This window comes from Cibotium barometz, chromosome 39 (assembly GCF_041138505.1).
Source record: "Cibotium barometz isolate CiBa-2024 chromosome 39, ASM4113850v1, whole genome shotgun sequence".
Classification (NCBI taxonomy): Eukaryota; Viridiplantae; Streptophyta; class Polypodiopsida; order Cyatheales; family Cibotiaceae; genus Cibotium; species Cibotium barometz.
In genome coordinates this window covers 39520882-39540210 of record NC_141084.1, presented here as the reverse complement: position 1 = coordinate 39540210, position 19329 = coordinate 39520882, and the positions used below count along the sequence as shown (strand labels likewise).

The following is a 19329-nucleotide window of genomic DNA, read 5'->3' as shown; positions in this document are numbered from 1 at the left end:
TGCTGTCGCAGCGCGTGCAAATCTGACCACTTCGCTAGAAACATATTGACCGAGTCCTTGTTTCTCTCCTTCTCCTCGCCACCAAAACTAGGCGGCTTTAAGTCTTTTAATAATGACGAAGCTGTCGCTACGGACGGCCCCGCAGGCGCATCGACCTATACTCCTGCAACCATTGGCGAGGCTACGCTCACCCGTGCCGCAGGAGCTCGGCTACCACGAGGAGTCGGAGTACTAGCCGAGGCGGCTGTCAGTGCATCTAACTGTGTGGAGATGCTCTGTAAAAAAATTACTCCATTGACGACGGGTACTTACTGTACAAGGGTAGAATATGTGTACCAACTACTATTGGTGACTTTCGGGCCCAAATTCTTAAAGAAAGTCATGATAATCCAAGTGCGGGTTATCCTGGGATTCAGAAGACCTATGCACTAGTAAAAAGATAATTTTATTGGCCTAGTTTGTTTAAGGACGTCCAGACTTATGTGCTGAAATGCAATAAGTGCGAGGTCAATATACATGAACGTCTTTAGGTTGGAGGACTACTCCATTCGCGCTGGAGATTCCTCAAGGAAAATGGGAAAGCATTTCCATGGATTTCATTACCGGTTTACCCAAGACGAGTCGAGGGAATGACTCGGTGTGGGTGGTAGTGGACAGGTTAACTAAAATGGCAAAGTTTATTGCCACCACGAAGAAAACTGTTAAAACGCCAGAGTTGGCAAAACTCTTTATTGAACATCTCTACAAGCTATATGGCTTGCCCACAGATATAGTGTCGGATAGAGATAGAAAGTTCAACAGTCATTTTTGGAGGGAAGTCTTCAAAAAGTTGGATACTACTCTAAGTATGAGTACGGCAGATCATCCAGAGTCTGATGGTCAAACTGAAAGAGTTAACCAAATTCTAGAGGATATGTTGCGTTCTTATGTTAGTAAGGAGCAATCTAATTGGGAAGAGTACTTGCCCTTATTAGAGTTTGCCTATAGCAGCTCCAAACATGCAGCGAGACTGGATTTACACCATTCATGTTAATGTATGGATTCCAGCCGAGATCTCCGATGGCTGTAGGCCTAGAAAAGGAGAAGATTCAATATGTCAAGAGTGGGTGCACGTGGTGCTGGGCTGGTTTGAGGCTTTGGAATTGGCGGGGAGATTTCTTCCCATTTTTTAAAGGGATTTTCCCTCTATCTTTACCTTTACACAAAAATGACTCGAGAAGGACATTGAGCATGAGATAATAGTGATGATCTAGGTTATCACTATATTCGTGCCATTCGTGTCCGTGGGCAGGGATTGTAAAATAAGGGTTTTGCTTATTAGCTATGCAGCTCTCCCGACATGTAAAGATGGAACGGCGACGATCACCGACATATCGTTGTTTGTTTGTTTGTGGTTTTTTTTTTTCCTCAGCAGGTAGCTCAACAGCACGCCCATGGAAGGATTACTCTTCAGATTCTTCCCAATTGAGGGGACAAACGAAAGAGAAAAGAAGGAAGAGTAGTTGTTTGGATCGAGGCTGTATCATCCACAACACAATCCAAGCTGGTTCAAAGACATGCTTGAGAGAACGGAAGAGGAGATGCCCAAAGGACTGCTGCGAGAGCAGAACAACTACATCAACAGCAACAACAGCAGCAGGGGCGGTGATGGTGTTGGGGAGACGCTTAGCTTAGAGGATGCACTCGTTTCTCTGGAAGAAGCGATGCTTCCCCAGCCTTCGATTGGGAACCTTGTAGACATCACACGCATGTGCATAAAAGAGAGAAACCTGGCTCTCCGCTTGCATGCGTACATGTGCAAAAGTGGGCTGGAAGCTCATACATCACTTGGGAACTACCTAGTCTCCATGTTGGTGGAAGTTGGAATCCTGTGCAATGCTCAAAAGGTTTTCGACAGGTTGGTGTCCAAGAGTGAATGTTCTTGGGATTTTCTAATCAATGGTTACATCAAAGGAGGGGAGTCAAGGCATGCTCTCAACCTGTACCAGAAAATGCAAGAGGAGTCTCTACATCCGAGTGCATATACCTATGTTGCCTTATTGAAAGCCTGTGCTAAGCTGAAAGATGTAGAAATGGGCTGCAAAATACATGTGCAGATTGTTAAAAACGGATTGTTGGAAGGCAATCTTTTTGTTGGCACTGCCTTGGTTGATATGTATGCCAAATATGGCATGCTATCAAAAGCACAGGAAGTGTTTAACAAGCTTCCAATTCATGATGCTGTCTTATGGAATGCTTTGATTGCAGGATATGTACAACACGAGCATGGTGAGGAAGCACTGAACTGTTTTGAACAGATGCAACTTCAGGGTATCTCTCCAAATGCTGTCACATTCACTTGCAGCTTGAAAGCTTGTGGCAGCATTGGAGCCACACACAAGGGCAGAGAAATACATGCTGAGATTGTCAAAAAAGGGTTGTTGAAAACAAACCAACTTGTGGGAAACGCATTGGTTGATATGTATGCCAAATGCGGCTCACTTGAAATAGCGCAAGAAGTGTTTCGCATGCTTCCGGCTCGAAACACAGTCTCATGGAATGCACTGATTGCAGGATATGTACAACACCAGCATGGCAAGGAAGCACTGGATTGTTTTGAACAGATGCAACTTGAAGGTGTCTCTCCAGATGCTGTGACATTTGCTTGCAGCTTGAAAGCCTGTGGCAGCATTGGAGCCATAGACAAGGGCAAAGAAATACATGCTGACATTGAAGGAAAAGGATTGTTGAAAACAGACCAAATTGTTGGCAATGCATTGGTCGATATGTATGCCAAATGCGGCATGCTAGCAAAAGCCCAGGAAGTGTTTGACAAGCTTGCGGATCATGATGTAGTCTCATGGTCGGCACTGATTGCAGGATATGTGCAACATGAACGTGGCAAGGAAGCACTGCACTGTTTTGAAAAAATGCAACTCCAGGGTGTCTCTCCGAATGCTGTCACATTTGCTTGCAGCTTGAAAGCCTGTGGCAGCATTGGAGCCATTGTCAAGGGCAGAGAAATACATGCTGACCTTGAACAAAAAGGGTTGTTGAAAACAAACCAACTTGTTGGCAATGCATTGGTTGATATGTATGTCAAATGTGGCTCACTTGCAAAAGCACAGGAAGTGTTTGGCATGCTTCCAGTTCGAAACACAGTCTCATGGAATGCACTGATTGCAGGATATGTGCAATATGAGTGTGGCAAGGAAGCACTGAACTGTTTTGAAGAGATGCGACTTCAAGGTGTCTCTCCAAACAATGTGACATTTGCTTGTAGCTTGAAAGCTTGTGGGATCGTTGGAGCCATAGACAAGGGGAAAGAAATACATGCTGATATTGATAAAAAAGGGTTGTTAAAAACAAACCAAATTGTTGGAAATGTATTGGTTGATATGTATTTCAAATTTGGCATGCTAGCAAAGGCACAGGAAGTGTTTGACAAGCTCCCAGTTCGTGATGTAGTCTCGTGGAATGCACTGATTTCTGGATATGTGCAGGAGGATTGTGGTGAAGAAGCACTGACCTGTTTTGAACAGATGCAACTCCAGGGTGTCTCTCCAAATGCTGTCACACTCGCTTGCAGCTTGAAAGCCTGTGGCAGCATAGGAGCTACGGAGAAGGGCAGAGAAATACATGCTAACATTGAACGAGATGGGTTATTGAAAACAAACCAACTTGTTGGCAATGCGTTGGTTGATATGTATGCCAAATGTGGCATGCTAGCCAAAGCCCAACAGGTGTTTGACATGCTCCCAGTTCGGAATGTAGTCTCATGGACTGCACTGATCACAGGATATGCGCAGCTTGGAGAAGTTGCAAATGTTCTCCATATCTTTGACAGAATGAGAGGAGAAGGCATTATGCCAAATCCAGTCACATTCGTTAGTGTTCTTAATGCTTGCAGTCATGCAGGTCTGGTAGATAAGGGCCAGACATACTTTGAGGCCATGGTTGAAGACTATGGCATCACTCCAACTCTAGAGCACCACATTTGCATGGTTGATCTTCTTGCCCGAGCGGGCCAATTAGACAAGGCAGTAGCAATGATGAAGAAAACACCATCCCATCCCAATATTATGATGTGGCTTACTGTATTGGGTGCTTGTCGAAAATGGGGCAATGTGGAGCTTGGAAGGCACGCCTTTGAACAGGCAGTACGTTTGGATGAAAAGGAAGCTTCAGCTTATGTTTGTATGTTTAACATCTATGCAGATGCTGGCATGCATGAGGATGCAAAGCAGGTGGAGGTGATGAGAGTGAAGAAACAAGCTCAGAAGACGTTGGGATGTTGGTGGTGGACTGATGCTGGTGGGATTATGCATTCGCTTTCGGTTGTGGATAAAAAACACCCTCCAAGCAAAATTTATGCAGAAGATTTCTGCTTCAAAATGCAGGAGCGAGGGTGTGCCCGAGGTTTGTATTAGGTGTCGCAGGACATACCTGATGATGGAAGGATAGAAGTGTTATGTGGACATAGTGAGAAGTCGGCTCTTGCAAGTGCCTTGATCAATACACCCAAGAGAACACCCGTACGTCTTGTCAAAAACATGCAGGTTTGTACATTGTGTGGCATATATACCAAAGATAGAAGAGGGAATTATTCAAATCAAGGATGCTAACTGCATTCACTGTTTCCATGAAATAAAGTGTGTTTGTGGAGACACCTAAAGATTAGGTAGAGAGAGATTGATGTTAGGATACTACGAAAGTAATGCATATTTATCTTTTAATTTGACACATCAAATCTGAATGCAAGAAGATATAGGGTGTCCTCTACTATTTGAGTCCATTTTGATACATCTGAGACTAAGAGAAAATTCATTTAGTATTGATTTGATGATGGACATCAAATTTATGCACTCAACTCTTGAGAAGCATTATAAGACTTTGCACAAAAAATGTTTTTACACTCCACTGAAATGTTTGGAATTAGAATGTTTATTAGCACTGCATTCAGGAGTTGATTGGGTCCAATGGTCTGCAAATTAAACAAGGTTGAGGTGATTGTGCCATTTGTAATAAAAGGTACGGTTCCTCTGTATCAGCTTGGCAAATATGGTGACCTATCTAAGCTCTACTCATAAATTTCATCTTTATATCTTAAGCTCAATTCCAGTTTTTTTCCCCTCATGAGACGTAGTTTACGAGGCATTAACTGCCATCCTCAATTTCTTTGGGGGCATGTACAAGCTAGACAGTTTCCCAATGATCTGTTGATATTCATAGGATGTGGTGGAACACTCATTTTATGAAGATTGATGCAAGTGCTAAGCCCTACCACAACCCTACATTTTGCATGGGATTTTTTGGTTCTAACCTTAGTTTTTCTACTTTGTAGGTCTCCTTTGTGGAGTGAGGGCAAGGGGTGGGGCAAAATGAAACCCGCATCCAGGAGGAGAAAGGGCACTACCTTATCCACCATGCTGCTGTCCCCCGGCCCCCTCCCGCATGGTTGATGCTTTACTTGTTAACTCAAGTTCCATTCCATATTACTAAGTTCCACATCATTGTGTCATGTCGTTCAAATTGAAATATGCTCTTATGTAGGCTTTCCCTTCTCTCCTTCAATTCTACCTAAACCTATGCACAAGTCAAGTCCTGTGATAGTTCACATGTCAAGTCATGAGATGAGTCATCTGACAACTCATGTGCCAAGCCATCTTCATCTTCATAGCCATAAACTTTCATTGTTTTTGCAAATCTTTCAGACCCTAACTAAGCATCCCATAAGCTCAAAATGGGTAGTAATTTTCTCATTAACAACCTAGAAAGCATCCAGACTCCACTGTCTTTGCATAGTTGCTTAATGTGAAATGCATCAAGACGGGGGGGAGGCTAGTAGTGAAGCCACAACAATAAATACAAGAAGCTTTAAGTTACACAAGTAGATCTTTATAGTAGAGTGGCATAGCATAGCTCAAGGAAGAGTAGAGAAGATGTGCTTGAAGCAGTTCCATAAGAAAAATTTACTTCAATACAAAAGAGAGGATCTGTGGATAGAGTGAGGTAGACTCCAAATATAGCTACTTAGGCAAGGATAGAGTGAGGCAGACTCCAGAGAGTATTAATTACAGGGAATACCCCATTGCATTAATTGCAAAGAATACTCCACTGCAATGTTTTAAAAAAAACATCCTTTAGTAAAAATTTCACTACTCAAATTGAGAAAAGGCGGTTGTGATTTTTCATAGCCTTGAATTTAATTAGATAAATAAGATGTTATTGGACTAAACACCGGATAGGTGTTGTCCTCTTCTTCCTCTCTTTTATCCCTATCCCCATCATCAAAAGGTAGCTGTGGTTTTTTAGTTATAAAGAAATCATAAAGTGCGTATCAATCTTCTTCCTCAGTGAATGAGGGGGATTCTATGTGCACTTGGTCAAAATCATAGACTAATGATGTTAATAAGTAACAGAGACGTGCACAAATGAGATCAAAAAGTTTTAGGATACCATAAGGATGATATGTTTTGCTATTATGGAGTAGAAGGTGCTAGTGAGTATCCTAGGCTTCTACCCACCCCTTTTGTAGCATCCAATCAAGGCTGTGTTGTATCTTAAGGAGTGGAACATATATAATGTTAGTTGCGTTTCATTAGTTCTAGGAGCTCTTCACCCCGTTAAAGTTAGTTGAATGAATTAGCACCCTACACCACGATCTAAAGTTAAGTACTATTGGGTGTAGTGGATAAATGCACATAGTGTGGCCCTCGCTTAGTTTGAGGGCCCCTGTAAATTCACCCATGATTATGGTGGGATTGGCATTTTGTTTGATTACAATGGGATCGGCATATTGTGTAGTATTTTGTTTGATTAGTTCCAGATCCCCTTGGGTTAGTTCCTCACTAAGATTAATGTTCTATTAGCAACGAGAAAGTGGTAGCGAAGCAAAAAAAACATGGTAAACGTTTGAACGGCAGCCCAAGGAACCACTAGAAGGCCATAGGGGCTACCCTTTCCACTAATTTACTGTAAGGGTCATCCTCTTCTGTCATCACACAAGTTCCCTATGCAGATGGAGCTATTGTTAGAGGGCTATGACTTGCTCTTCGTGGTGGGCAACTAAGGACTTGGCTACTTCTATCTCCCTTTTGTTGGCAGGCTTCTTGGAGCTACAAATTCTAGATCACTAGGCCATCTTTTTCCTTGGTAAGTACTACCACTTCAACTTGCATTCCCACTATCACCCTATGAGCATCCAGAATCTGGACATTCAAGTTGGAAATGACAAACTGGTGGCTTGTAGCATTGTGACCGTTTCTGTTTGTAAGCTCTATAGGGTTTCCTTGAGGTCCTTGGCCTGGATCTCATAATTTTCATAGCTGATTTCATATATCTCCTTAGCTTGCACTAGCTTTCCTTCTAAGACAGCCATATGTGCCTTGAGACCCATCTATGTAGCCCTTAGTTCTTTCTCTTTCTCTTTCTCTTCCAATCGTTTCTCCAGGACTATTCTCCTCATTGGCGAGCTTTACCTGGAAATCCAACATTTGTGTACATGCCATTTCCTGCAACTTGATCGCCTCTATCTTGTGATGTTCTGCAAGGCTAGTGTGATCTTTCATCGGGCACCTCTTGTTTCTGGGACTCCATCTGCTCAAGTAGCACCTGCACTTCTGTTGTTAAGGGCGTGGTTGGCGTCTGATATCTCTTTTTGCCTTTTTCTCAGCTTCCTTAGTTACCTGGTCCATCTTTTCCATCAGTTGCACATTAACCCTGTTTAGAGTGCTATGGGTGAAAGCATGGTAAGGTGGACTCAAAAGTTGCATCCTAGACTTTGATATTTAGGATAGTTGAATAACACTCAAAAGGTGTAAATTCAAATTTTATTGAAAATGTCATTTTCAAAACTTTTTTTTTTATGAATGGAACCTCCCACTCCCAAGCATGGCTGTTCGACTAGCCTCTGCCTCCCTCTCTCTCTCTCTCTCTCTCTCTCTCTCTCTCCCTCCCAAAAAGCATAAATTTAAATTTTATTGAAAATGTCCTTTTTCAAAACTTTTTTTTTTAATGAATGAAACCTCCCACTCCTAGGCATGGCTATTCAACTAGCCTCTCTCTCTCTCTCTCTCTCTCTCTCTCTCTCTCTCTCCCTCCCTCTCTCTCTCCTATGCCTCTGCAACATAGAAGCCATATCCATTAGCTATAGGTTTCTAGACTGCAGGTTCCTGCTTACTCTCTCTCTCTCTCTCTCTCTCTCTCTCTCTCTCTCTCTCTCTCTCTCTCATTATTTGTGTGTGTGTGTGTAAATAGTGCTGAAAATCTATTTCAGCTCAACTCTGTTTTTTGTGTGTGCTTTAACTCTGTCAGCATAGCTTAACTCTACTTTTTTGCGTGCGTGCGTGCATGTGTGTATGTGTGTGTGGATGTGTATGCTATATCCTTTTTGTTCTAAATAGTGATTTTCAACACCTAAATCAATGCGATTTTTAGCAACATCTATTGTTTTTCAGGACATAACCTACACTTTTGCTTGTTTTCAAATCTCAAATAAATTTGTTTCAACCCTTGACATCACTATGGAAGGCATGGAGATGGGCCTTGGAGGACATGGTGAGGTCATGGAGATGATCCATGGATGTGACAACCCATCTGCATTAATGGCAATGCAGTTACACTAAGAAGACACTTTCTCACACACAAACCTATAATTTGTAGGTCTTTCACAAGTCGTCCAACGGAGATCGTCAGGGAATATGAGGATTCAAGGAAAAGGGAGCAATGCCAAAGAGCAAAGATTCAAGCGTCCCTTACGCAAGATGAGAATTTTGTTATGGATGAGGGAACCAAACTCAGGATTTGCAAAGAGGGAATATGAGGATTCAAGGAAAAGGGAGCAATGCCAAAGAGCAAAGATTCAAGCGTCCCTTACGCAAGATGAGAATTTTGTTATGGATGAGGGAACCAAACTCAGGATTTGCAAAGAGGAAACCAAAGTTAGGATTTGCAAAGAGGTCACACGCTATTTCAACCCTATAGACTAGAGGAATAAACTCAGCCACTACAAGAACAAAGATACTTCAACAACTTTTGCTCCACCCATCTTTCAAGAATGTGCCAAAAGAGCAATATGTTTCAACATGACTTGTGTCAAATATCCGGTGTCGAATATCCACAACACCCTGATGCAAGTGAAACAATCAAGATCATCGAACGAGCTATTCTTAAAAAGATCTGTTCTGATGATGTTGATGAATTCAAATGGAACATGTGAATCTGAGGATGTGAATATTGCAAAGGTCTCAAGGGTTCCACAGGAGGAATCTCACCTCTTAAATGATGAAGATGGAGTAATTTCATTGTCAGCTTGTTAAAGACATCCTCGCACAAGCACCCTTACACAAGAGCTAAAGGACCTTGTATCTCAATTTTGGATTGCTAAGACATGTGTGTCTCCCAATAAGAAAGACATATGTTCTCAAAGGATGGGGAGAAATACTTTTGTGTAGTATCCGGTTCATTTAATTGGTGAGCCCCCACAGGTTTGTGTTCATTTTCTACCAACTGGTTTAGCTATTATTCAACTTATTCTCAAAATTCCCTCTCTTGGTTTTCAATAATAAACACATGTCACGCTACTTCTGGACAAGGGCTTCCTAGCACTAGAAATGCTTGATAGCTACTTCAAATCTTTATGACACATAGCAACTAATATTCACTACTCTTACACATATTTCTAGCTTTCTTAGATAGCCTTGAATGTACTCTTTTTCAATGCTTATCAAGCAATGTGCACCTGTATCTACCATTGTATACTACTTTCTAGCATTGAACAAAGAGATTATAGCACTTCCATTGAGTGACATATAGGTTAGTGTAGTGCTTTGTAGCTTTGTAAACACCTTTTTACTTGTGTGCCTATGCTTTTTAACAATGTACATGGTTTCTAGTAATATTTCCACTACTCTATATGACTCTTACAGTGCCTACTTTTTAGTACAGTGGAAGTGCTTGCTCCCATGTTGCTATGCTTATCAGCACTATAGCAGTGATCCAGAGCTTTAAAGCGCTCCACAATGCTTTAAAGTAGTATTGCACCCTGAGCCAGTGCTTTAAAGCACTCTACAATGCTTTTTAGCAACACAATAGTTTGTATGAGCTTTAAAGCACTACACACTGCTTTTCAGTAGCACAGCAATTTGTATGAGCTTTAAAGCATTGGAAAACTAAGTATCAGCTTATTCAATGCCTATTTTTTAGTTCAGTGGAAGTGCTTTCTCCCTTGTGCTATGCTTATCATCATCAATATAGTAGTGATCCATAGCTTTAAAGCACTCCACAATGCTTATATTTTTAGCCATTCACTGAGCCAGTGCTTTAAAGCACTCTACACTGCTTTTCAGTAGTACAACAGTTTGTATAAGTTTTAAAGCATTGAAGAACTGAGTATAAGCCTATTCAGTGCCTACTTTTTAGTTCAGTGGAAGGAAAACTAAGTATAAGCATGTTTAATGCCTACTTTTTAGTTCAGTGAAGTGTGTGCTCCCTTGTGCTATGCTTAACAAAAGTATTATGGTGATCCATAGTGCTTATGATTTCAGACATGCACTGAGCCAATGCTTTCAAGCACTCTACACTGTTTTTCAATTCTACAACTTTAAAGCACTGTACAATTCTCTATAACATACCTGCATATCTCTCTCTCTCTCTCTCTCTCTCTCTCTCTCTCTCTCTCTCTCTCAAGCCGCCAAGCATAAAATCACACCACAAAATATAAAGATCAAATTTACCTTAAATCAAACATCGGATTTACCTTAAATCAAACATCGGACCGCTGTGCTAAATCAACTTTGGAGATGTAGGAATCCAAGATTTTGTACACAATTGCACCCAAACTACTAATCTTATTTATGCACAAAGGCAAGATACAATTATGATAGGGAGTACGGCATCACTCAAGCCCTCACAATGACATAACTAGCTTCAAACTTCTCTATACAATCAAAGGTATTGATGTATAGAGAGAGCTCACAAGTTCACTATCTCCTTACACACTAGAGTTGGGAATGGTGTACAATGTATGTAATCCCCCTCTTTACAAGGAATGGAGGGGGCTCTATTTATAGGTTTGGGAAGTCCCAATTAGGATTAAGCCTAATCAATCTTATTATGGAAAATCATAGATTATGGATTTTTTATTTTGAAATGAGAGTGGGACTCTTCTTATCCCTTGAGTCACATGGATGTGGGCTCAAGGGAGAGAATTATTGAAGATGAGAGGAGAGTGTGATGTAGAGGTTTGAGCAAATAACTTGTAGTAATGCCTACTCAAAAAGTAGTAGAGTGGGTGCTTATTTACATATGTTAGTAGTTAGTAGTTAGTAATCACTATAAAAGGTTAGTAGTACAATGTACAAATGGGTGAGAAGGGCTGAGAGGTTGAGTGAGAGGAGTAAAGATTTGGAAAGATCCTTTGTGTGGTTGAAAGCTCGAAGAAGCTTGGATTCTCCCATGTGTAGATCTTTAAGTTAACCGCCGGTCTCCTTCTTGCATTTGACGCCACAAAAGTTGATTGAGGTGAAAAACATGTGGGTTTTTGTAGATGGAAACCCCATATTTACAGAGATTAATATGATACATTCATGCTGAATTTTTATGTATTTTTTGAGATTGGGAAAATAATTTAGTAATATGGGAGTAGTAGGGAGAGAAATGGAGATGAGGTATGGGTGTAGAGTAGATATGAGAGCAAATGGAGATGGAAGGAGAGGGAAAAATTGGAGAGGGTGAGAGAGGACATGAAGTTTGCAGGTTTGATGGAGTGAGAAAAGGAAAATAAAATAAACAAAGAGATCTAATTGTGAATAAAATACTAAAATAAAATATACAAAAATAATTGATATATGAAAAAGTATTTAATAAAAATATATAAAATATATAATAGTAAAAAACATATACAAAAATACTAAACTATGAAAGTCAAAAGGGAGGGAGACCCTCATTTATTTTAGGGTAGATGAGAGAATAAAAGATGAAGGAAAAAAGTGATTTGGGTAGTAGGCTTTCTACATGGTGTGGGTAGAAATGTGAGGGCATAGGATTTACTTATGCATGGTGAAGTTGAAGCATATGTACAATGATGGTCCAAAAGTATTATGAAGAAATAATAATAATAATAAATAAATAAATAAAATATACTTAGGTTTTGTAATACACACGCCTAATGAAGTATTTACATATTTGAGAAAATAGAGACCCCCATATTTAGGCCCTTATATGAAATGAAATATTTACACAAAATGGGCCGTAATGATTTTATTTATTTTTGATGAGTAGCTAGCAATTTTTTTTAATAATATAAAAAATATATAGAAGATATGGGTAAAGTCCCTAACGCACACACGCCTATTTACAGTGAAAAGGTATTTATGACAAAGAGTTTATGTGATTTTCCTTGGCCGAGGTAGCTCCCTGTGGTGGCAAGGTGGATAGCCAAAAAAATGGCTATCATTTAGCCCTCCCCCTAGATGATGGTATATTCATGTACCATCATAATGTAGGCCTTCTAAAGCAAGTGGTGTAATGTAGTTCTCTTGTCCATCTTTCTTCTGTTCCTTGTGTTTTGCACCACATCCATCACTCAAACCACAGAACTTACATGCCCTTTTATCTCCTTTTTGTGGTTGCCTTTGTAAGTCTTTCTGATTCCTGCAATGACACCATTAGCCTTCTCTACTAACCCATTTGATTGGGGATAGTAGGGTGTGCTATGATGATGTGAAATATGAAGCTCTTCACAAACTTCGATGAGCAAAACTTTTCTAAAACCTGGATCATTGTTAGAAACAATCTCCACGGGTGTGCCAAATCTGTAACATATATGAGTGTAAACAAATCTGCTTACAGTCTTTTCATTCACCCTTGCCACACTTTGAGCCTCCACCCACCTAGTCATGTAGTCTATGGCCACCACTAAGATGTACAATTTTCCATTTTTAGTTCTAGGTAGTGGACCCATAGCATCAATGCCCCATTTTTCAAATGGACCACTTGTAACGTGGACCATGTAGCAACCTCTTATTACCATTGACTTGGTAGTTATGACAGCTCCTACACCAATGTTAGACATCCACATGTAAGCTACACCAATGTTGGACATCCACATGTAAGCTTGGCCAAACATACCCAGCAACAAGCAAAATCTTTTTCACAGTTAGTTCTTGAGCAAAATGGCCACCACATGCTTCTTCATGCAAACCACATGCTTCCACCACATGCTTCTTCATGCAAACCACATGCTTCTTCATGCAAACCTTGAGCAAAATCTTTTTCACAGTTAGTTCTTGAGCAAAATGGCCACCACATGCTTCTTCATACAAACCTTCTAAAATGGCTGGAATCTCCTTGGTTGTTGGTACTCTTCTGCACACTTGATCTTTTCCTCTTTGGTAGAGGGCACTTTCTAAGAACAAGAAAGAACTTGCCCTCTTCTTGAGCCTCCTCTTTTGTGCCCTTGTGAAGTCTTGTGGGAATTCACCTTCCAAGATGTAGCTCACTATGGAACCAGTGTCTCTATTCCTTGGTACCGTGGTTACTTAATAGCCGCTGCAACCAAGACTACTTGCATTTCCTTCTTAACACATGCAACAGCTTGTTGTGAAAGGAGATCAGCATCCTCATTTTGTTTCCTAGGAATATGATACAATTGTACCTCCTCAAATTGATTAAACAACCTACAGATAGCACGAACCTTTTGCCTTAATCTTTCATTCTTGCATGCCCAAATGCCTAAAATTTGCCTTACAATAAGAAGTGCATCCCCTTTTACCAGGAGACGTTGTATCCCTTGATTGACGCACACCTTTAAGCCATGAAGTAGTATGTCATACTCTGCTTCATTGTTGCTAGTAGAACTTGGCAAGTTGACCTTCTCCTTCATAACCACCTCTCCACTTGGGTTGAGCAGCACCAGCCCTCCCCCTGCTTTACCTGTGGCTTTTCTAAAAGCTCCATCAAAGAATAAGGTGAATGCATTAGGTATAGTTTTGGGTGGTGGCAATGGTAGGGTCTTTACTTCAGGCACCTTAATCTCCTTTTCATGCACTCTATAAGTGAGAATCCCAATTGTGCATGCACACTATCTTCTACCTTGAAAGAGTATTGGAATTCTTGCAATTCCATAACCCACTTTGTGATTCTAGCACTAATAGTCATTTGAGAAGACACCCAAGGAAACAAATTTTCTGCAGTGAGAATTACAAAAGATTTTGGTAACAAGTAGGATCTAAATTTTCTCACCGCAAAGATGAGAGCCAGCATCATGAGTTCCGCTTCTGTGTAGCCTTTCTCCAAGACATTCATGACCCTACTAACAAAGTAGATGGGCCGCATCCTAGTACTGTGGGGATCTTGCTGTAACAAAACTGCACCCACTGTTTCCTTTCCAACACTAGAGCTAACAAAGAAAGTGTACTCCCAACAAGGAGGCATGAGTGTTGGTAGCTCTGACAAAATGACTTTAATGTTATAAAAGTACTCCTCAAGCTCATTAGCCTTTTAAATGAATGAGATGGCCTCCTTGAGACTCTTTGGAGATGGTAGGTCGATAAGAGCCTTTGCCTTTGTAGAATCCACCTCAATGCCTTTGGAAGAAACCTTATGACCAAGCAAGATTACTTCATCCTCACCATATGACATTTGTCGGGATTGAGTTGGCCCCCCATGTCGTAGAGTTTCTTCAAGCCTTCTTCCACCCTCTGCACATGCAATGACTTAGAGCTATAGATGCAAAAATCATCTATGAACACTCTAATGGATTTCCCAAAGAATACTTGAAACACCATGTTCATGAAACGTTGAAATGTCGTTGGAGCATTGGTCAAACCAAATGGCATGACTCTGAAAGCATAACAACCCCAAGGAGTGATGAAGGTTGTTTTTAATTTATCCTCCAATGCAATCCCAATTTGAAAGTAACCCGAGTAGCCATCACATATCGTATACTTCTCATGACCTGCTACCTCATTTAGGATCTCATCTTGAAATGGGAGAGGAAAGTGGTCCCTTTTTGTCGCCTCGTTGAGTGGACGATAGTCCACACACAACCTCCATTTGCCATTCTTCTTGGGAGTGACCACGACGGGAGAGACCCACTCTGAACTTTCTACATGATATATAAATCCCGCTGCTAGAAGCTTCCTCACCTCTTTGAGTAGTGCTTGCTCCTTGATGACTCCTAGTCTTCGTAGCTTTTGTGCCTTAGGTTTGGCTTCTGGCTTTAGCTCGATCTTGTGTTGAATGGCCTCTACGCCATGCACATCTGTGTAATCTTTAGCAAAAAACCTAGAAAATTTCCTTAGTACACATTTAAACTCCTCTCCTTCCTCCGATGTAAGCGTTTTTGAGAGCATAGCATCAAACATTTCTTCATCATGCACAATTTGGTCTTGTTGAGAGCCTATCTCCTCCAAACCTTGATAGGGTGTCTCTTTGTCTTTTGCTCTGAATCTTACCCCTATGACTTCAATGGAAGACTCCTCTTCCATAGTGCTACCGCTGCTTTCTTCCTCTGAGGTGTCATCGGTCCAATCCTCCTCTGTTTCACCTTGAGTAGATTCTTCATTTATCTCCTCTCGTCGTTGCTCCTTCATGTCAAAGATAATCTTCTTATGATTTTCATTCCTGCAAATTAACTTTTCATTTTCCCAATCCTGCAAAGCTCGCATTCTCATTAGCCATGGTCTACCTAGGATAAATGGATAACCACTTCCCTTGGTAGACATAACATAAAAATCAACAACCTTCTTAATGCCAAAAACTTCCACAGAAACATTCTTACAAATCCCAAGACACTTTGCTTTGCTATTGTTTGCCATTTTCACCTTAATTTCAGGTGTTTCATGAATATGCATGCCTAGTTTTTGCATAAGGTCCTCTGTCATGATGCAAATTTGTGCACCCCCATCTACTAGACCCTTCTTAACTGATGTAGCAATCTAATATAGGTGTAATGTCCTCATCCATCTCGGCTTGTGAAATTTTTACAACAGGCACATTCTCTTTTGTTTTTCTCCTAGTGCTCACGGACTTTGTTAATTCTCTCCTAACTTGTGGACATAAGGCTAGAAATTGAGGCCACGAGATATCAGGACCCTTACCTCTCATGTCTTCCAAAAGGTTGTATGGAGCCATACCATGTCCAAGGGGGAAATCTTGGAGGTTTATATGACGTCGTCTCCTCTTGACTTCCTTGTCTTCCTTCACTTTATTTCCTCATCCATGGTCACTTTGTGATGCCACACCCTCCTTTTCCTTCTCTTTTCCACGCCCTCGTTTGACACCATTTGCTTCAATATCTACCTCCTTGGCCTTTGCTACCTCTACCACATGTACATTTGGGTCCGGCAGCAAGGGCGACATTCCTTCCACTCCTCGTGGAGGTGGTCTTGTTGCATTAGGCCTCTGCAAAATCATCGGTTGTTGTTGACTAGTGCCTTCACCTGCATTCATCACTGGATAATTCATGTTAGGCTTCCCTAGCTCCCCACGAGGCCAAGGACAATTATACATCCCATGCCCTGACTCTCCGCAATTCCAACATTGCAAGAGTCGCCTAGGTCGTTGCTCTCGTTCTTCAACCCTTTTAGCTTGGCCCTTCTGTTCCACAGCTTGTGCAAAGTGGATAGACAAGTTATTTAAAGACTCATTCAACTTTTCTATCACCTCGACTATGACCTCAGGTAATTCTCTACGAGTGCAAGACTGTACCTCTTCCCTAGGCTTTGAGTCATCAAAGATAAAGCCCCCCCAAGCATACACCTCATCTTTTGGAGTTTCTTGGTAGCCCTAGCTTCAGCAACATCAAATGTTGTGGGCTCTCCTGACTCTACTTGCAATTTCAGTGATGGGTACATCCCTGCAAATAAATCTCTCCTTCTTCAAGAATTCTGCACCATCTCCAGGGTTAGGAAGACTACGCAACCAAAGAGTCCAAAGACGTAAGAATTCTTGCTTATAACTCAAGTAGTCCTCTAGATCCTTTTGCTTATGAGCAGCTATTTCTTGGCATAGCTTTTGTGTGTTCAAAGGAGTGAAGTAATTGTCTCTAAAAAGTTGTATGACCCCCTTGTAGTCTACTCGTGCGGGTGCAGGTAGAGATTGAAACCAAGTGGAAGCATCTCTTCGTAGTAGGACCAACTCAAACATGTCTAAGCATTCTTGGTCTTCTACCACTCTCTTTATGTGGAGTGCCATTCTAAAGTTTGATAAGAACAACTCGACATCCTCACCGGGCTCTCCAAAGAATAAGGGGTAGCCACTCATTTGCCTAGTGGTATCCATGCTTAAGAAGAAGAAGCACAAATATGATTGCACAAAGGTCTTCCTTCACTCTCTTTCTCTCTCACTCTCTTTTTTTTTTCTTTTTTTTTAAGTAGAATGAAAATGTAGACATCAAAGCTTATTTCATAACGAATCAAAGGCAAAATAAATGTATTAACTGAGGCATTAATGACTGCTACTTGCCTAGGTCCAAACATACGACGAATGACACGCTGAAATTGCAACTTACTACTAACAACTATGTGTATTTCTTGCCTAGCATAAGAGATTGGCCTATGGTATAAGTCTTCTTAATTCATAAAACTAAGCTAAAACAAGATGAAAATATGCACATCAAAGGAAATGGTGTAATCTACAATGGGAAGTATGACAGGATTAGGTGATGCTAAAACCTCTCTTAGTTTTTTTGGACCAAAAAGAAGAGAACAATGCGTTGTTGGTAGAAAATTTTTCTATCAATGCAAACATTCACTCTAATGGCGTGCACCTAATGAAACTGGTTGAATTGAATCCCAAGAGGATTAGGAGGAGGTGGATTATTCATGAAAGATCAAACAAAAGTACCAACTTTCCTTCCTAAAATATGATACCCAACAAGCACACAAGGAAATTTATGTGTTAAAGAGATCGATGTATCTTAAATACCCATTAAAAAACTACTCATTCCTCAGTGGGAGCACCAAAATTGAGGCGGTTCGGGGTGGGCAACAAGAAGAGCGGCCTCTAAGCACTCCTCAAGGCTCCCGTGTTGCTCAATGGACTTGGGACACAACACAACACAAACATAAGAACCCCAAAACCACACACTCAACAAGAAAGGGGCACCACCTAGTTATGTGTGTGAACTAGGACCAAAGATATTTCCTTGTAGCCAATCAATACAAGCTAACCGTATACATCAATCAAGCTAACCGTATATATCAATCAAAAGACGCACACACCCTCAATAAACACTCATAACATATGGTATTATGTGTGGAGGAGACTAGCATAACACAAATATATACACACCAAACTTGGAGAAGAACTTAGAGAGACACTATAAGCTTGATTTTGTTGTCGGTATACACATGGTCTTAAGGTTACGGGAGCCCTCTCACCATACAACCCTCTTACCATGGAATGAAAGGCAATAAATCAAAAACAGGTCCTCAAGCCGCCAAGCATAAAATCACACCACAAAATACAAAGATCGAATTTACCTTAAATCAAACATCGGACCGCCGTGCTAAATCAACTTTGGAGATGTAGGAGTCCAAGATTTTGTACACAATTACACCCAAACTACTAATCTTATTTATGCACAAAGGCAAGATACAATTATGATAGGGATTATGGCATCACTCAAGCCCTCACAATGACATAACTAGCTTCAAGCTTCTCTATGCAATCAAAGGTATTGATGTATAGAGAGAGCTCACAAGTTCACTATCTCCTTACACTCTAGAGTTGGGAATGGTGTATAATGTGTGTAATCCCCCTCTTTACAAGGAATGGAGGGGGCTCTATTTATAGGTTTGAGAAGCCCCAATTAGGATTAAGCCTAATCAATCTTATTATGGAAAATCATAGATTATGGATTTTTTTATTTTGAAATGAGAGTGGGACTCTTCTTATCCCTTGAGTCACATGGATGTGGACTCAAGGGAGAGAATTATTGAAGATGAGAGGAGAGTGTGATGTAGAGGTTTGAGCAAATAACTTGTAGTAATGCCTACTCAAAAAGTAGTAGAGTGGGTGCTTATTTACATATGTTAGTGGTTACTAGTTTTTATAGTAATCACTATAAAAGGTTAGTAGTACAATGTACAAATGGGTGAGAAGGGCTGAGAGATTGAGTGAGAGGAGTAAAGATTTGGAAAGATCCTTTGTGTGGTTGAAAGCTCGAAGAAGCTTGGATTCTCCCATGTGTAGATCTTTAAGTTAACCGCCGATCTCCTTCGTACATTATTTGACACCACAAAAATTGATTGAAGTGAAGAACATGGGATTTTTTGTAGATGGAAACCCTATATTTACAGAGGTTAATATGATACATTCATGCTGAATTTATATGTATTTTTT

The 19329-nt window shown here is 40.8% G+C and overlaps 1 protein-coding gene across 1 annotated transcript; it reads left to right on the top strand.

The window, feature by feature from the left end:
• The first annotated feature begins 1149 nt into the window (after positions 1–1149).
• On the top strand, positions 1150–4743 carry LOC147616081 (pentatricopeptide repeat-containing protein At2g03380, mitochondrial-like). Its single transcript, XM_086778719.1, has one exon. The coding sequence runs from the start codon at positions 1557–1559 to the stop codon at positions 4407–4409; it is 2853 nt and encodes a 950-aa protein (XP_086634845.1). The 5' UTR covers positions 1150–1556; the 3' UTR covers positions 4410–4743.
• Positions 4744–19329: the final 14586 nt, after the last annotated feature.

Excerpts from the sequence above, each read along its gene's own strand:
- LOC147616081 (XM_086778719.1), top strand. The coding sequence starts at position 1,557 with ATGCTTGAGAGAACGGAAGAGGAGATGCCCAAAGGACTGCTGCGAGAG.